General features: G+C 54.8%; 1 protein-coding gene across 1 annotated transcript in view; it reads right to left on the bottom strand.

Annotated features, from left to right (window-relative positions):
- IGSF3 (immunoglobulin superfamily member 3) overlaps positions 1-19060 on the bottom strand; it is an 82570-nt gene that overhangs the window by 5538 nt on the left and 57972 nt on the right. Inside the window, exons 6-8 of the mRNA XM_032196011.1 lie at positions 16658-17062; positions 3014-3424; positions 1042-1449 (exon numbers count right to left, since the gene is read on the bottom strand). Of these exons, the coding sequence (XP_032051902.1) occupies positions 1042-1449; positions 3014-3424; positions 16658-17062 (1224 nt within the window). The remainder of the gene's footprint in view (positions 1-1041; positions 1450-3013; positions 3425-16657; positions 17063-19060) is intronic.

Here is a 19060-nt window from a genome sequence, read left to right as displayed (position 1 = left end):
TTTCTCTGCAAGGAATTACCAATAAAACCTTCCCAGGACCTTATAATCTTGCCAGCTCCATCACAGAGTTACGAGGCTGACACCTTGCTGAAGTGGGCAGGCATAAAGCACCAAAAAATACTTGCAGAGTGTGTTTTTTTTAAAGCTGGAAGGTATCCAGCAAGTGAAGACTATAACTTTCGTTTGACCTACAGCCTTCCTTTAAGACAGGCATTTAATCTGGAGTCACTTGGCTCAAAAACTAGAGAATCCATATTTCCCAAGGTAAATTGTCCTTGCAGATTGTCATCTATTGGTAAAACTCACTGAACTGGAGTTTCCTCCCAGCTTTGAACTTCCTGAGAATTTTTCACCCCCCTAGATCTTGGAAAGAGCGAGAGGCATCCCGATCCCCATCTCCCTGTGTCTGGGCGTAGCCAAAACAGTGGTGCTACACAGTGGGAGCCACCTGAACCTCTATCATGGGGAATAAGGTAGCCAGAAGGCATGGGAGGCTCCCCCTTGCCCATACAGAGGCAGGCTCTTCCTAGCCAGCTCCTGCCCCATGGAGAATCCCCAGCCCTGGTTCTAATCCAGACGAAGGCTTGGAGCTGGCATTGCCCACATCTTTACCTGTGGAGCAGGGAGCAGCATCGTGTAAAACTGCCTGGACACCAGTGAGGGTCTCAACCCCTCTGCTGCCCTCTTCCCATGCAGAGACCCTGCCTAGAAAGCACAGAGAGCTTCTGCCATCTCATTCTCAGTCCAAATGTGAATAAAATCTGAAGCCTGCTCTACTGAATCTGCCAAAACTGCTGTAAAAAAATAAATTTGCAGATGCAGTAGTGACAAAATCCCAAGCCTGTCTAGCTGTGCTTGCAGAGCTTGCTGAACACTCCTTCCAGAAAAGCAAGGGGCCAATGAAGACACCCAAGAAGGCATCAGCATGGCCCATAGAGCAGCAGCCATGCCCTCTGCCCAGACCCTCCACTGGTGACAGACGGACAGTGATGCAGGAGGGCAGAGAGCTGCTCCGAGGCGGTGGCATAAGGTGCTCCTCACCTGGCTGCTTCACGGTGAGGGTGGTGAGCCCGGAGAGGTCCTCTGCCCGCTTGTACCAGCGGTCGCTGGGGTCGAGGAGCCACTCCTCCACGCGGCAGTCGTACACCCCGCTGTCCCGCACGGTGGCGTTCTGGATGGAGAGCAGGTAGAGGCCCAGGGACGGGCTCTCCATGTGGATGCGGCCCCGCAGGTCGCCCAGCGCCGCCAGGTCCCCGTAGCGCAGCGTGCTCTGCCGGCTCAGCCGCGCCACGGCCTCCTTCTCCGGGTGCCCCGGCCGCCAGACGTACCACTCCACCGAGAGCTGCGACGAGGGGCTGCTCCGGCTGCTCACCTGGCACTCCAGGGTCACCCACTGGTTCTCCAGCACCGTGATGTTCCTGTGGGTCTGGTTCACCTGCAGGCGGTTATCTGCGGGGGAAGGCCGGAAGAAACGCAGGGTGACTGAGGGATGCCAGGGGCCGGGTCTCCCCAAGTGCACCTCCCTCCATAGATATAGCCCTGGGGTGTGATGGAAGAGAAGAGGAAGGGGAGGAAGGAAAAAAAGAAAAAAAAAAGCGAGGAAAAGAAAATGGGACTGATGTTTTTGAGGGCCTCCTGAAAATCTCAGGCTAGCAACCAGCAAGGCTGAATTTGGCACAGGGAAGTGGGAACCCCACATCTCCTCATAGGACCTGGGGGATCCTGAGTGCACAAACATCTCGTGAAGGGAAGTCACACGTGAAGCTCTTCTCATTCTCCCCTTGGGGCAGGGCACGAGCCTGGTCACACCGCAGCCAGTAAGCTCCGCTGCAGTGGGAAAAGGGGAAAAAAAACAAGGCAGAGAAGGGACAGCTGGTTATAGGGAACCACTACTGCAAAACGAGAAGTGGCACGAGGGCAGAGGCACACACGGTGTTTTGCTGCGTTGGGAATGCCCCTGGTTTTTGCTCAATAATTTCATTGATACTCGGGGGGTGATAGCAATCAGCTCTTTTAAGTGAAATGACGTGTGGTACACTCCTAATTCCTTTACAACCTCTTTCAGGGGGCACAGTGTGGACTTCCCTGGTACGGCCACAGGAGTAAGCGACAGGCACCGTACTTCCCAGTGAGAGGTGGGTGATGTGAAGGAGGGGGCAAATCGCAGCTCCCCGCTCCCTGACTGCCCCACAGCCAATTCGGGGATCTGCAGGCAGAAACAAGCAGCTGGGACTGGCCGTGAGCAGTATGCTCTGGCCTGCTGCACTCCCTGCACAACCAGGTGAATTTAATCTCCAGAATTAGGCACCGGGAGCAAGCCAGGGCTTCCTTATGGAGTACTGATGTTCCGCATCAGCAGCGTGCATGGGGTGCTGGCTGCTCTCAGGGACAGTCCTTGCCTCTCTGCCTGGAATGAGGGCTGTGGCCCCAGCTTCTGGTGGCCACCTTCAGCCCATCTTTGCCAGAGATGTCCTCTGCCACGGAAAGCACCAGCAGAGCAGATTTCTCCTTTCCTGGCAGCCAGCTCCCCACCTCATTAAACTGATTACTCACATCTCATGTGCACAGCGCAAAGGGAAAAGAGACAAGACTCCCCACGCCTGCCAGGATACAGATGCAGAGTGAAATTAAACCATGTGCAAAACATAAAAATGCTCTCCCAGGCAGGCACACACCAGTTCTCCCTCATTAGGTTGCTAGCTGACACACTTTCTACGTGACACCTTTGAGGATAAAGAAACCTGGCTCATTACAGCGGCCCTCCAGATGGAGGGGCACAGGCAGGGACCCTAAGATGGACACCAACCCGGTGTAGGCGGGTGACACTGAAGGAGGGGAAATAATGTCTCCCTGAAGGGATGTGCGGGCATGAGGATGCAAGGAGGGGGCGAGAAGGCTGTAGCAGAAAGAAGAGCACAAGCTCCCTGCTGCCCCAGCGGAGCTCAGCAGGAGATGTGCACAACAGCCGGCGCCGAAAGGCCCCAGAGGACCCCAGCAGCACGGCGCGCGCTACCTGGCTGCTTGACGGTGACCTCGGTCCGCCCCGACACCTCCTCTGCCAGCTTGTACCAGGCGTGGTTGGGGCTGAGCAGCCACTCCTCCACGTGGCAGTAGTAGCTGCCGCTGTCGCGGACCTCGGCCCGCTGGACCGTCAGGCTGAAGAGCCCGCCCGACGCCGAGCGCTCGAACTGCAGCCGGCCCCGCAGGCCCTCCTCCTCCGCGTAGGTGCCGTACTCGAAGGCCGAGCTGTGGGTGGTCTTCAGGATGAGCTTGCCGTCCGCGTCGGAGGGCTTGTGGACGTACCACAGCACGGCGAAGTGCGAGTCGGGGCTGGTCTGGGATTTGACAGAGCAGTTGAGCGGGATGGGGCGGTTCTCCACCAGGGTGATGCTCCGCTTCGACTTGCTCACCTGCAGCTTGGTCACTGCCAGGGAGGAACGGGGACAGGTGAGAAGAGGTGGGTCATGGACATGGAAAAGAGACTCACCTGTTTGGGGGAGGACCAGAGAGCTCTCCCCCGGCTGCACACACGGCTGCTCTTGCCTTACAATGAACCTTCAGGAAAAAAACATTTAGCTGTTCTCCTACCAAGCCTTCTCTCCTTTTCACCTCCCCTCTATTCCTGAATTTTCCCACCAGGTCCCTCAGCGAGGCACCTGCTTTTCCACAGTCTTTTTTAAAAGTCTCCCTTTCTTAGTTTTGCTGTGGTTGAGAGCACCAAACCTAGTGTGAAGGCTACACCCAAACTCAGTTTCCCCGTCTCTTCAGCTGCAACCATCCTTCAGACACAAGTGCTTTTTTTCTTAGTGAAATCACACAGCTTGCAGCATATACCAACGGGCTTTTGACCAGTTCCACAGAAAACCATTTCCAGAAAGAGTGAATTAAACAAGCCCCTACTGCTGTCACACCCCGGTGTGACACGCAACCTGCAGACACGCACTGATTAGGGGAGCAGCCACGGGCACGACTGGGAGAGAAGCATCCCACTGGGGAGGACCAGCAGGGAACACGCTGCGCTCCAGCAGCCAGGAGCTCTGGCTCCAGGGCCACCGAGGACTGCATCACCTGGGAGAAGTCACGGCCACGCCACCGCTCTCAGCTTCCCAAGTGTGACTGTAGCTCCCGCATGGGCAGCTGAGCGGTCACGCAGTGTTGAGGACGGCATTAGCTCTGTTGTAGAGTGAGATGTTGGTCTCCAACTGCCCCCTCCCTGCAGGAGCAGGAGACAGAGCCTTCCCCTGTGTGTTCAGGCTGTGCCTGATGCGGCGAGCCCTGACCCACGGCACTGACACTTGCAGAGGAGGATGTGAAGCGCCCTCATGTGACACTTGCACTGGGGGAAGCCTGGCAGCTGAAGACCAGACGAGAGGAGCAGCCTCTGGCCACACACTCTCCCCTTGAGCAGCCCTGCCACCACCTTCGCCTCTCCTACAGCGACCAGCAGCTCCTGCTGAACGTGAGGCTGGGGGAAGTGCAGACCTGGAAGGGATGAGCCAGAGGTGTGAGCGTGAAGGATGCTGCATTACCCAGGACACCTGGGCACAGGCAGGAAATCAGGCTTCCCTGAATGGAGGTGATGCATGAGGGGTCCTGCACGCTGCTCCTACCCCTTTCCTGCTGCACCCCGTGGCACCAACACTCAGCCACAGCTTATAAAGGGCATCCTTACACTTTGCGATGGTCTTCAACAGTTGAGAGGCAGAAGGTGTGTGCCGGTGCTGCTCCAGCCCCTCCTGTCCTGACCTCTCCAAGCTCCCCTGGTGCCTCACACGGCTGCTTCCCCCTGAAAGGGAGCTGCCTGGCAAAGGTCTTCTGCGTACAATTAGCAAATCTCTTAAGGAAGCCTACCGAGCGCCCTGGGCACCAGAGGCACGGCAGCAGCGCGGTGCTACGGGCGTGGAAGACTGAGCCCTGCCAGGGGAGCCGTCCGGCCCACGCATCCTCTGCTCGCCTGCGAGGAAGCGGCGCTGCCTCCTCTCCCCACCACGGCAAGGGCTCCTCGCTTTGTGTCGCGCCTTCCTGCCGCTGTCCCTTGGGCGCCAGGGTCTCGGATGCCTGCTGGCACGAGCGATGAGCGAGGGAGCTAATGGGTACGGGCAAGCAACATCAAATGGAAGGGAGAAACTCCCCCGACAGTGACACTTTCTGCTCCAGCACAGCATCTGAGACAGGCGTCCTGGCAATGCATTAGAAGTTCCCCTGGAGCCCACGTTGCCCCTGGCTTTATTCAGTATGCTAATAAAGCCCGGATGGCTGCGTTACGGGTATGCAGACAGCGGAGGGAGGGAAGGAGGGAAAAGGCCCCTTGTTCTTCCTCTCTGGGGGACTTCAACTCAATGGGGAGATTTAGCATCACGCTGTCGTATTTCTGCTGCACCCCCACCCCCCAGGCACACTCCAGCCCCTTTGTTTCACCCCAGGACACCAGCCTCAGCTGCTGCACGCACGCTCATCCCACCTCCCCAGCTCGCTGTCGGCTAAGAAAGGTTATTTCAAGCATTAATCAATCTTCCGAGTCCCCGAGAGATGAGCCAATAAAGGGGAAGGTGCTTCTCAGCAGTTTCCTTTCTCCCCCCAGCCCCCTTTCCAAACAGTTTATTTTTAATTGGTACTGGATTATTTTCTGCAACCGTTCCTAAGGAAACCTCTGTTCCTATAGCAACTGTGTATGTTAAGTCGGCAGCCCTATATCTATTAAAATGCAGCCTGTACACACGCGGCGGGGTCGCTCCGCATCCACGCGCGCTGTCGGGGCGTGCACGGGCGGGAGCTGCCGGCACCGCGCTCTGCCCACCTCGCAGCACCACCAGCAGAGGCAAGCGAGGATCTTTTACGTGGGGGTGAGGGCGGTGGGGAAGAATTCTTCCCAACTCTGCCAACAACGAGATCCTAAATTCCATGCTTGCAGGCCCTCCCCAGCCTTTTCCTACCTGCGAACACCAAGCGCTTTCCCACCCAGGTGCCACATCCTACATAGCGAACGTGCACCTCACGATGCCAGCCTGCCTCTTCCCTATTCCCTTCCGCAGATCCTTTAGGAACAGCTCCCTGCTTTCGCAGACCAGGGGCTGCACACCGCTGGCTCACAACCACCACGGCACGGGGGCTGCCTGGGAGCAGCCGCTCCGTCGGGCTGCAGGCTGGCACGCTCGCCAACGCGGTCAGGATGCAGGAAGCTCCGTGGGGCTGCTCACACCCCTGCCATCCCACGGGAGTGTTGGAGGTGGGACCACCAGCCACCATTCGCAGGCATGCAACCGATCCAAAAGGCTCAGCTGGCACTCGGGAATGGAGATTTGGAAGAAAAAATTAATTCTGAAGTGAGTGGGCCAGGGCGATGGTGCAATACACCACCACAAAGTCCGGCTCTTTCTTTCATCCCGATGGGTAAGACCTCTCCATGGTAAAGCACATCTCGCCACGCTGCGTGTGACTTGCCAGGTCATGTCTAAAGACGCCTGCACGACATGGAAATTACCGCAGTTGCTGGTGCATGAGCGGGACTGCAAGAAGACTGACATCCCAGGCAGCAAGCCAGCCAAAACTTGCCCTCCTGACACAGGGAAACTCCCTTTCCTGGCTCGGGGACGTGTCTGGGCCTCCACAGGGAGCTGATGCAGCCTGCCCCGGGGCTGTGCTGCGCCAGGGCAGGGCTGCTCCAGCGCTGCCGAGCAGCAGGGGCGGTGGGTGCAGCCACGGGAGCAGGCAGGGTTACACGGCACCTTCTGCTGCGCTGGCAGGAGGCTGATGTTCTCTTAACAGCTTCCCAAACATCTGCTTGAGGAGGAAAACAGGTGCATGTGTCGAGGTGAAGCTACCGTGCCTATCGTCTGCAAGCCATAATCCTTTGCCACGATGTCTGCCGGCTCCCCGGAGGGTGCCAGTAAAGAGGATATCACACCTTGATGTGCTGTAATTGGCACTACATATGCTGTTAAGGCTCTCAATTTACACTGGCAACAGGTCATGGTTAAAACCCTTGTATTTCTCTTAAACCAGCCCCGTCTCCTCGCCCAGCCATGCAACCTGGCTGAAGAACACAGGTGTATTGAGTTCTGCAACTGTGCTGGTGCTGAAGACATCAGCTCTCCGATGGCACGGAGACATAAATGCTCTCCTGCACCAGTACAGGCATCCCACTGTGTCTGCTGGAGGAGCAACGTGAGGCTGAATGGGCGATGCCTCACGCTGGAGCCTGGCCAGGATGCAGGGACATTACTTCCCTGCCTGGTTGGAGTGGCTGGCGAAGGCGCGAGGTGTCCGCAGCACGTCTGTACGCTCACTAGACAGCTCACTTCATGCAGCATCCTCCAGCATCACAGTCTCCCTGCATTAACTCCCAGGCTGAGGAAAACATCCCTATTAATTTGCAGGGACAGGCACCGCCTCGGGATACCTGGTCCCGAAAGCTTGCATCTGTGGGCTGGGGGCCAGATCTGGGCCACCTGGGAACCACAGCAGGCCACAATATGGCCAGGTACTCCACAGGCCGGTATGTATGGAGGGGGATTTCTACACACCACGAAGCAGGCAGGCAGTCTCCTCAAGCCAGGTATTTGATAAGCACAGATACACAAATGTTAGGGGGGAAGGGACACGAGTCAGCAGAGGAGGGCAGAAGCAGCGGCACGATGCGCAGCTCTCCTGCTGACTCCCTGCAGCGGTAAAGCCGCCTGGCTCCCTTGTCTCTGCTTCCTAATCATCAGGCTGGGGTTACAACACTCACCTTTATTAAAGCACTTCGCAATCTGTGACTTAAGATGCTCCGATAAAAAAGGTGCTCGCAGACTTTTTGCATCATCTTCCCTTGTAGGTGTCGAGAAAATGTAAGGGCAGGCCTTTGATAAGGGTTCGTTTCCCACATGGGAACTGCAGTACTCAGTTGTAGCTGAAGACAGCCTCCTTAATAAAAAAAAAAACACAAAACCCACCATGCCCCCCTGTTGTGTAGAGAGAGGGGGCTGCCAGCTAGGGGATGACCGAGCTCTGCACGCCCCTGGGAAGCTGCCATGAGGCAGAAGGGGTGGGCACAAAGACAGCCAGAAGCAGACCACAGAGCCCCCGGGGAGCCCCGTCACGAGTACAGGGAGGCGGCGAGGGCTGCTGTGTCCCACTTTGGAGACCGTCACCCCCCGGGGAGCACTCCTCCAGAAGACGTGCTCTCCTGGAGAGACCTGGTGAAGTATTACACAGCTTTCCCAGGGACTGCCCTACTTGTAAAAGCCTCCGCTGGGATCTCGCCGTCTCAAGGTGAGGGAGGTGGGGACAGGAGAAACGGGGACACCGCAGCGCGAGCCCACGCACGGTTTGACACCAGGGATGGTGCCTAGCAGGTCCATCGGGAGAGACCCATTTCCTCGACCCGAAACGATGCTTACGCACAGGACCTGCGTCTCTGCCCTGCACCCTTGGCTTCAGACATCACTGTGAAGGGCTTTTGGCACAGCCTCAGCTGACACCCCAACCCTGCAGTCACAACGGCCGCGCACCCTCAGGCGCCTCGCCATTTCCCCGAAAGCACCCAGTGACCTAATTCCTGTTTGCCTCGGCTCCGAGAGACCTGTATGCAGGTCACCGCTCTGCCGCAGGCTGAGACATGTGCGAACGCTCGGCACCTCTGCTGCCTCCTCCATAAAAGCACGGATCGAGAGCCTCCTCCGCCTCCACAAGCGTTGCAAGGACACGCGCTGTGGCGATGGGAGCAGAGCAAGCACAAGCCGGCCTACTGACTCAGCGCAATGAGGGACGGGGGCCTCGAATTTCCTAGGAAAAGGAGCATACAAAAGGGAGAGATGTGGGAACTGGAAGGAGTGACCCTTCCCTCTGGTCCCTCTCTTCTCCGCAAGGCGTTCACAGGAGGGAGGACGGTGAGAGGCTCCGAGGAGGAGCTTGCTCAACAGGCTTAAGCGTCGCGCAGAAATCACCGCAAAGCAAAGACAAAAGACTTGGAGCGCCAGCACGGCCTCCCCAGGGAGCCCGGGAACATGGCAGCACAGCTCCCGACTCCTGTTATTCTCTCTTAATAGAACACAATCCCTACTGAAACTGGATTAGCGAGGCTGCAAATTGTGTTAGCCAACATGGGCCGCTGCTGGTGCAACAGGAGCAGGAGAATGGGAAATAGCATTAGACTTTGCCTGCCATTATTACTGCCATTATTAACTTGTCACTTTACTGTAGTGTTCCTATAACAATGAATTATTGCCTGCAAACAGGCTGACATGATCGAATTACTGGGAGAGCAGCTCTACGGAAAGGAGAGACAACGTTAACCCTTTCTGGAGGCACGTTCGGGTGCTGCCCCCTCCCAGGCAGGCAGATAAAAAAGCCAAGGCTTGGACTTCGAACACCACGCTGCCATTTTCCCCTTGTGATCCGCTAGTTTCAGAGCAATGCCCGAAGTTTCCGCAGCCCCCAGGTGGCCCAGGTTCTCATTTCAGGTGGGCTGCACAGACAAAGCAAAGCAGCAATGTGAGTGTCTGCAACAGAGAGGGAGAACCACAGCTGGAGCTCACCTACCTTCACATCTGGAGGTGGCTGTGGACTCGGGGACAACTTACCTTCAAGAAACAGAAACAAACACAAAGACAGCCCAAATGAAAGTGCCCTGCAACCCTAAAAACAGAAACCTTCCTGTCAAACCCTGAAATAAATGTAAAAGTTCTGCAGGAGAGGCAGGGGGAGGGAGTAAAAGACTCCCAGCACGAGTTGTGCCTGCTGTCAGAGAACAATATACGGCTCACTGATCACTTGTAAATTAAAATATGGAGATAGGATCACTGGAAGATAAATTCAGTACCAAGCTACAGCCGCCGAGGATAAGGAAAGAGGAAAATAACACATGGAGATATTGAATCAATCCTTCAACAGAAAGATTTCAAACAAAAGAGTGCTACGTCAATTAGGAAAAAAAGTAATTAAATGCACCCAAAGAGCGAGTTACAACACATATGGCAGCACTACACACAAATTCCCCTGTCGTTCTGGAGCCTGGCTATTAAAGGCCAAACTTCCTCACAGGGTGTCAGAAAGATGGCTGGGAAGTTTGCAGAGGTGCATGCTAGTGCAGAGCTGCTTCCCATAACCATGATTACTGTCTGTCTTCCTGGTGCTCACTCTATTTACCTGTGTAGTTTCAGAGGCCACTGCTGAAAAGCTGGCGGCTATGCACAGCGAGATGAGGTGCTGAGGGTGGTATGAGACGATATTTTCTTGCTATGCAGAGAGCAAGTTCCCCAGACAGACCTGCTGTAGGATCGTGAGGTCTGCTGGACACTGCCTGCGCCAGCGCTGCTAGCCCCAAGCTGTCAGTGCTGCCCTCTGCAAAAATACAGCCTCCTGGGGAGTGCCCAGCTGAATCCATCCAAGAGCTCACTCACCTTTAACAGCTTCTTTTCACCGTGTTCATTTTCTGTGGGGGGATCACAGCAAGGCTGATGCTGGCACAAGGAACGGGGCAGGGCCACGCAGCCAGCAGTAACAGCCAGGGCTGAGGATCACCTCCCCCTGCACAAACAAGTGCTAGACCAGCTCCACCTGCCTCGTGAGACCCAAACTCATGATTCACGGCTTCATGCTGCGGCTGCCTCCATAAGCTAACTGGAGAGCCCATCTTCCCATCAGGGGAAGTCCTGGAAAAACACTCGTATAGAGAAATTGCCCTTAAATGTTCTGCCGACATTAGCTCCACAAGGTAAAATACGGATCAAGAAGAAGCTAAAGAGTGTGGGGAGAAGGCCTTCAAAACAACATCGAAGAAGCTGTGTGTGCACAGACTGCGAACAGGCTGACATTCTGCTTCTGTGCATGCATCCTGCAAGCGGGAGCAGAAGACCACTCTCAAGGTATCAAAGAGAGAAACTGGGACTGCTTTGAAATGGAAGTGAAAAACTTGCACCTCAAGAAGTAACAATGAAGAGCATGAATTTGGACAGAGCAGCACACCCTGCATACAGCGGAGATGCAAGAATCCCCACAGTAAGACCAGTGGGCACACACACAGCAGGGTTAGGGGCAGAGGTGGAGGAAGCAAACCCACGCGTGCCAACTGGGAAAGGAAAAAGGGGACCAGATGGGTCGCTAATGTGAGTCTGTGCAAAGGCACAGCGCCGGGTCACGCACTGCTGGAAGCCGACAGGGAAGAGCAGCAGCTCTGGGGCAGGACAGCAGGTCTCACCCGCGGGTGGTGGAGGGGAAGGAGCGAGGCTCTGAGCACCCAGGGAGAGGAGACTGCTCCGTGTTGCAGTCACGGCTGCTGATGAGCAGCCTCCTGTCCCTGCTGAGCGCTTCTTGAACTCCTTCATCACTCAAGCAAGAGCGCAGCTATATGCCAGATGGAGCAGAAGGCTTTAAAGCAGGGAAGCAGTGCTGTTCTGCAGAGCAAAGCCACCCTGAGATCACGCAAGCAGCAAACTTGAGATAAGTTTCCAGACTTCACTTGTGTAAGGAAGTTTCCAGCTCATTACCTTTTCTTGTTTAACTGTATTGTTAGTTGCTCCCAGAGGCTAAAAGTGTTGGGTTTTGAAGAATGCACCTCGCAGCCCTTGCAAAGGCTCATTTGAGCCTCCACTGAAGTGCCTGGGAGAGGTCAGGGCCTCACTGGCCATCAGTGGTAGGAAGGGCATCTCCAGCATCCAAGCAGAAGAGGATTCCTCACACACAGACAACATTATTAAGAAATGAGAAGGGAGAAAGGCAGCAACAGCAATATCTGATTTTCATTTGTTAGGGAATGCCTCCCCTTAAACTCCTCCACAAGCAATTGTGTTGGCAATTGTTTGAAAATCAGTCCTCTCCCAGCACCGAGCATGCCATATGGCAGCCTGCGTTCCCAATTCTCCCCTGCCTCTTCCTCTCCTCGTCTTCCCAGCATCCCAGTATCCAGTTACAGCCACCACTGCCTTGGCTGCTCACCACGTCTTCCGAGGGAAGGAGGCACAGGACACTGAGCAGTCCCTCTACAACTGCTGGTGACAGCTCGGACCACGAGGTACGGGTCCTCCTCCTCTTCTCTACCATCCTTCGGTTTTCCAGGCTGCTATCAGTGGCCAGGGCAATTTCTAGTGGAGACCAGGAGAGAGAGAGCTCTGCACCCACCCAAGCACAGGATTTTCTGGTTCACCCTGATCTCAAACAAAGTTCAGGCACAAGCATCCCCCTTCTCCGAGGCCAGTTGAGGAGCCTGCACCCTCCCCCTCCACGACAGTTTCAACTTGACAGCTCCTAATAAACCAAACTTTACGGAGCAGCCCCTGGAGAGCCCCTGGAAGCTAATTAATGCTCTAATGAAGAGCCTGACGGTCTTGTTTGCTTGACGGTTCCCAGGTCAATCAATCTGCTGTAGCCCGGCTTGTGAAAAAGCAGCGAGGAGCCCGGCACCCCTGGCGTCTGCTTGGTTATCATCCCCCTCCGCCCCTCCCCGTCCCTCCTCCCACGTTCATTACTGTCAGAAACCCGGGAGCAGGAGGGCAGATTTATGGAGGTGATTGCAGCCTCTCCCCGTGTGCCCGCTGCAGGATTAGTCACGACAGGACCGGCGGAGGGCTGACGCCAGGAGGGAGGGCGGGAGAAGATGGGAAGAAGACATCAACTTGCGGGCACAGGGGCGGCCGCGCATTTATCACAGGCTGATGGTCTGCGGGCAGCTTGCAGCTGGGGGGTGGAAAGGGCCGTGTCGGGCTCTCTAATGGGGAAGGGGGATGTGAGCGATCCCAAATGTGATGCTGCCCCAGAGCCAGCTCCCCACGAAGGTGCAGCGCTCGGACCCCTCGAAGCTCTGCCGAAATCACCCCGCAGGGGAGAGACGAGTGCAGGAATGCGCACGAGGACAATGTCAATGCGATGCAGCAGCACGAATCTGCTCCAGCCTTCTTGCCAAGAGAGACATATTGCGATGTCCCAGCCTGCCCAGACCGCAGCACAGCCCCCCCGCCACGTCCTGTGCCGCCAGAGACTGTCTGCTGCCCTTGTCTGGGTCCTGCAGACCGCGGGGACGCACGCTGCTCGCAAACAGCCTGCCCCGTCTCAGCTGCTCCGTCCCTGGAAACTTGGCAGGGAGAACCAAGATCTACGGAGAAGCCACGAACAAAGCCAGCCCGCCAGCCCTCGGGTCCCCCTTGTCCTCTGCACACCTACTGCCTGCCTCTCCTGGGCTCCACAGGGCACACGGCCAAATCCAAACACCCTCAGGCTCACTGGGGTTCAAAAGAAACCATCTGCACCAAGGGGAAAGGGCTGGTGAACCCTCAGGGGAAGCCCCAGCCTTGGGGGCTGAAGGATGCAGGTGGGCTGCAGGCTTCACCCCTGCACTTGGGGCTCGCTCCAAGCTCGGCCCATGCTCCTGTGCGTGGTCTCCTGCCAGCTTTGGCTTCAGGGAAGCAGCTGGCACGAATTCAGCCTACTTTTATTGTTCCTCCCCTCTGCTGCAACATGAGCTCACCGAGAAAGGAACAACAGGCAGCTCGAGAGCTGGAAGGAGAGCGCTGCCTTGGAAGGACACGAAACAGCCACAGGCAATCTAGCCAGTCGCCAGCCCGGTCCCTAATGCTGCCCGACAGATCCCCGGAGCTGGCTGCCTACTCCAGCGGGAAGAAGCTCAAACCCAGCACTCACCCTCGAGCAGTGCAGGTCTCTGCCCCTCCGAAGCACACAGGAGCTGCCTGGGGCATTGTGCCTGTGCACAGAGCCCTCTGCTCTGCAACCTGGTGTGCTCCAGGCTGCGTGACACCCAGGAGCAGGCCGTGGAAGGGACAAACACCGGAGTGCCAGGTAGTGCTGCTGCTGCTGCTGGGTTGTCATGCACCGTCAAGGGATGAACACCATGCCCTCCTGACGCCTCATTTCTCTGCAAGCTCTCGCATGTACAGACTGCATCCTTTATAGGGCTTTTCCTCATGCTGCCAGTCCGTGTAACGACCCAGGGACTAGGAGCATCACGTTCAAAGGTCAGATCTAGCTCCAGATGTCACGCAGGCCACTCCTGCCATCCCACCTCCAGACCTTCAGTTCTCAGCTGGGTTCGTGCTGCAGTTACCTGCCCCGTTCACTTCCTTCTCCTGAGATACATTTCCCAATCCCTGCTAGTTTCTTCCTGGGAATAAGAAAGGGCTGAAGCGTTTGAAGCTGCTGGCACTTCCTCAGCGTTACCTGTTGGCCAACTGAAAAGCAGCACATGAAATGATGCAGCCATGCTAACACACGCAATTCAGCTACCACTCAGCCTGCATGACAACTGCAAACCCTTCCCACCACACGAGTGCCAAGAAGAGACAGCCGAAGTGTTGAAACAGCAAACTGACACACCACGGGAAGCTCCGGCACCTAGTCCCTCGAGGATGTGGGATTTCACACAGCGAAGAGATTAATGGAGCAATCAGGCAGCCACTGTTTTACCTTTCTCACCTTAACAGGCTTTAAAGGCTGACATATATCGATTGCCACTTCTGCACCTGGAATCTGTCAAACAGAAAGGTCACTCTGACAAATAGGGAGCAGGGGTCTTCAGGGAAAACTAGAATCCCAACATTAGCTTACAATCTGGGAACATAAGATAGCTCAGTTTGCCAGAAGACTTTCAGACTTGCCTTCTTCATTGCACATCCCTTAGTGGATCTGTAGGGGAGACAGCTCACCCCAAACCCACTGGTGTATGGGGCAAGGCAGGGAGCTGGGGCGAGTGACAAAGGAAAGCAGCCCCTAGGACTAAGGCATCCAGTAGCAGCCTCAAGTTATGTCAGGTTAAGGTGACTTATGGAGCCGCAGACCTGGACTGTGACAGCCCTCTCATGTGCTCAATTATTCTGAGGTCCCAAACGACCCCTTTCGAAGAAGCCCTGGGTAGTAATCTGAAAACCAGCATCTGCTTCGTCAGCACAGGTCTGACCGTGGGGATGTTAGGACATCCATTTGGAGGTGACTGAAGAAGGTGTTTCCCACATCATCCTGGGCCCTGTTTGGAGATGATCCAGCCAAGGACCCGGTGATGACACAACCCTCTGCAGCTTGCAAAACCAGCGAGAACCACAGCAGAAGCTGGCATGACTGCCAGCACCACATTCATGGAGAACTCAAACCACTGGCTCTTAGAGGCTGCCTGGGGCATGGAAACGAAACGCAGAGTGCAATAGCAGTGCTGGGGACGCTCTGAGGAGGAGGGTCAGAAAGGAGCCCCCCTCTTCTTGTCCATCCCCTTGCGGGCCATAAAACCACAAACATTACGCAAGGCTCATTGGACTGACAGCTAAGATTTGTGTAGCAGTAGCTCGCTGAGCAGCAGGGAGATAGGGAGAGGTAAAAACCATGGAGACCTAGATCACTTGTTCTGTTAAGGCATCCCTCGATGCTTACTGCTCCAGTAAAGAAGAACCGGCTGCCAGAACATGGCTTAAACGTCCTCCTGGCCACACTGAACTGTGGCACAGAGGCTCTCTTCTGGAAGATATTACCAAGGATTTCTCTTTCTCTCTGCGTCACACACAAATGCACGCACAGAAATATGCCATGAAGAAGCATATTACTCCAGGGACCATCTCCAGTCACTGCTGTTTCCTAGGGAAATAAGCTAAAATGATGAACATCACCAACGTGACCTTGCAAGCAGTAAAACATGTATTACAAGGCAGGGTAATCAAGACAAATGGAGAAGATTAACATGGAGATGATGGCAAGGAAGGAGGAAGGGAGGGAAGAAAGAGGGCAGAAAGCTCATGAGGGAGCTCACAGCATCCCCTGACTTTTCCAGAGGGTTGGGAAAGGTGGAGGAGAGTATGGAAAGGGCCATTGAGGGGAAAAATACAATCCCTAAGCAAGAAGGCAGGCCCTAGGGAGGCATCCCTCTGCACAGGAACATGAGGGCAGGACTGACAGTGCTGCAAGGAGCTGAGCCAAGAGCCCTGAAGGTGCTAAAAGCCCCACTTCAAACACGAACTCTAGCCCTAAGGCTGAGATAGCAATAAACCATTCAGCTCAGTGGTGGCCAACAGCTGCCCTGACCACACATCTTAGCAGCCTTCATGAGGAATAGGAGACACCATCAAAGAGTCCTCATCAACAAAACCTACAGAAGGAGCCGAAATCTCTCCACTGGCTGTACAGGGAGCATAAGCACTTTGTAGGTTTTCTGACTCTCCCTGCCAAAGCAGGTCTCTGTTGCCTAGATGTTGCTCGCTGTGAATGGGCACCCATGGACTTGGGGACTTCCAGCTGGAAAGGGCTTGGTTTCTAGTGGGGATGAAAGTCAGGCTCTTTAATCACTATCTGCTTTTGAAGATGTCTCCAACCGAGCAAGAGATGCAGCCAGTCACTAGATAAGAGCTGTAGCACAACACCTGTGGTGGGTGTGCACGTAGGGGCTTTGGTGGGAGAGCCACTCTTCCCTTTGATCCGGCCCCTCTCCTCTCTTAGAGGAGGCAGCATCCTGAAAGCCATTTCCATTTCACAGGAACAGCCCAGAAACTGGACCGAGCCTCAGTCACCTCACCTCCCAGAAGAAAACCCTGTGAACAGTTTCAAATCCCACCCAAGACTTTCACAAGTGTGAGATGTCAGTTGCAGCCACAAGAGCAGTCCTTCCTCTGGAGAGACTACTGCAGCACTGACATGCAGCCCATCCCCACGGCACACCTCCCAGACCCTCTTGCGTGCTCTCCAAACTTACCTGGCCGCAGAACCCTAATCTCCAGCAGGTTGGACGTCCTGTCTGCCAGCCGTGTCCAGCTGCTGTTGTAGTTCTTCCTCCAGAGCTCGGCCACGCACTGGTACTTGCCAGCCTCTGTGTCACTTGCCCGGCTGATGCTCAGGCGCACGTTGTTGCTGGACTCGGCTTTCTCGATGGCAGTGCGGGTCCGGAAGCCCATGTACCTGTCACCCCACTGGACCCCGCCGTCACGCGTGAAGGTGACCAGGTCGTGAAACTCAGTGCTGCCTGCTGGCTGGAAACGCCACGTCACAGACACGGGGACCCAGGATGGGTAGTGTGGCTTGATGATGCACTGGAGGTCGAAGGACTCATTGTAGGTCACCCCAGGGGTACGGGAAATAGCTGTGACAGCAAAACCAGCCTCTGCAAAAAAAGAGAGAGAAGGGCTTTAAAGAGCATGGCTTGACTTTGCAGGAACAAGCACGACCACTCGTAGACTCCATGATTCACAACCACCTCCTGGCCAAGCGATCCTCCCTCCCTGTTCCCCCGTCCAGGTCTGTAGCTGGTCACCGCAGGTGAGGGAATGATGGGGAAAATGAGAAGAAAAAGTTTTCTTCTGTGCTTTGGAGAGTTGGCAGAAGTTATGTAATCCAAGAATAGAGGCAATTTATAACAGAGAGAAGGTGGTTGCTTCTATTCTTCACACAGCATCTCTTTTGTTCTCTTACAGATCCTAGCTATATACAATTACCCTCACATCTGCATGACTCCACAAGCTAGTCAACACATCTTTACTTTTCTAACCCCAATACTTTGTAGGTTTAGGGGAGTTTAAAACCAGCAATCTATTAACAATTTAAAGATAACAATGATAACGTATTCCCAGTTGACTGGCTTACATTTTGGGTCAAGGAATTTCCATTGCTCGTTTGTTCTGAGGTAGAGAGAAAAAAAAATATATATATATATATTTAAAAAAATATATAAAAATATATATATTTTTTTACTGTTATGATTACTTCAGTGAAGCCTAGATATAGCAGGGACCTTGTTTTCCACCATCAACATCTCCAAGATGCGTTTACTTTCTGGAGGTCTCTGCTGGGCGTCCAGGTGGACTTGGTGCTCTCCTTCCTCCCACAGCTATGCCGATGATCCAGGCTTTCAACAAAGCTTTTGCTGAAGCCCCATGGGTAGAGACCCCGCCAGAAACAGGAATGTCTTCTGGATCAGCATGGAGCTTCAGCCTGCCACAAGCTTGAAATTACAGTTTGGGGGATGAGCTGAGAGCTCACTGCAACCCACAGAGCTGCTGCTGAGGGCCAGACCAGCCACAGTGTGGATATCAGCGTATCTGCACACCTCCAGTATGTACCTCTGCAGCCCCTGTTACTCATGGCATTGCTCATGGATGTGTAATTACTGAGAAGAGAGGCCAATCTTTGGGATTAAAGCCCCTTGCAACACAGTGATTACGCCAGAGAGAAGAGAGCGGCTGAAAAGGCAGAACTGCCACATCTCATCCCCACATAAGCCATTACCTTCAGACACTGCAGCAGCTCTGGCCTTAGAAAGCCACCTAAATTTTACCAAGATCAGCTGACTCTGTAAAGTTTAATCTCCAGTTGGGCTAGGCAAGGAAACTTAATGAAGTTCTCTCCTCCTGTCTGCCATGTAAAAATCAAATCTGTTTCTCAGGTCCTCAGCAAACATGCTCATGACATTAAGGTTAACGTACAAAATCCCCTCTTAGAATCACTGATTATCCCAAGTTGGAAGGGCACCACAAGGATCATTGAGTCCCACTCCTGGCTGCACACAGGACCATCCAAAAATCAAACCCTATGTCTGAGAGCGTTGTCCAAACCCTTCTTGAACTCCAGTAGGCTCAGTGTCATGACCACTGCCCTGGGGAGTCTGTCCCAGTGCCCAACCACCTCTGGGTGCAGACCCTTTCCCTAACCCCCAGCCTGACTCTCCCCTGTCCCAGCTCCATGCTGTTCCCTCGGGTCCTGTCGCTGTCCCCAGAGAGCAGAGCTCAGCGCCTGCCCCTCCGCTCCCCTCCTGAGGGAGCTGCAGGCCGCCATGAGGCCTCCCCTCAGCCTGCTCTGCTCGGGGCTGAACAAACCAAGGGACCTCAGCTGCTCCTCATATGTCCTGCTCTCAAGACCCTTCTCCATCTTTGTAGCCCTTCTTTGGACACTTGTCTGATAGTTTTATGTCTTTATTACATCGTGGCACCAAAAACTGCATGCTGCACTCAAGGTGAGGCCACACCAGTGCAGAGCAGTGCAGGACAATCCCTCCCCTTAACCAGCTAGCAATGTCGTGCCTGATGTATCCCAGGGTATGGTTGACCCTCCTGGCTACCGGGGCACACTTCTGACTCCTATTCAATTTGCATTCAACAAGAACAAC

This window comes from Aythya fuligula, chromosome 1 (assembly GCF_009819795.1).
Source record: "Aythya fuligula isolate bAytFul2 chromosome 1, bAytFul2.pri, whole genome shotgun sequence".
Taxonomy (NCBI): domain Eukaryota; kingdom Metazoa; phylum Chordata; class Aves; order Anseriformes; family Anatidae; genus Aythya; species Aythya fuligula.
This window is presented reverse-complemented; position numbering and strand designations above follow the sequence as displayed.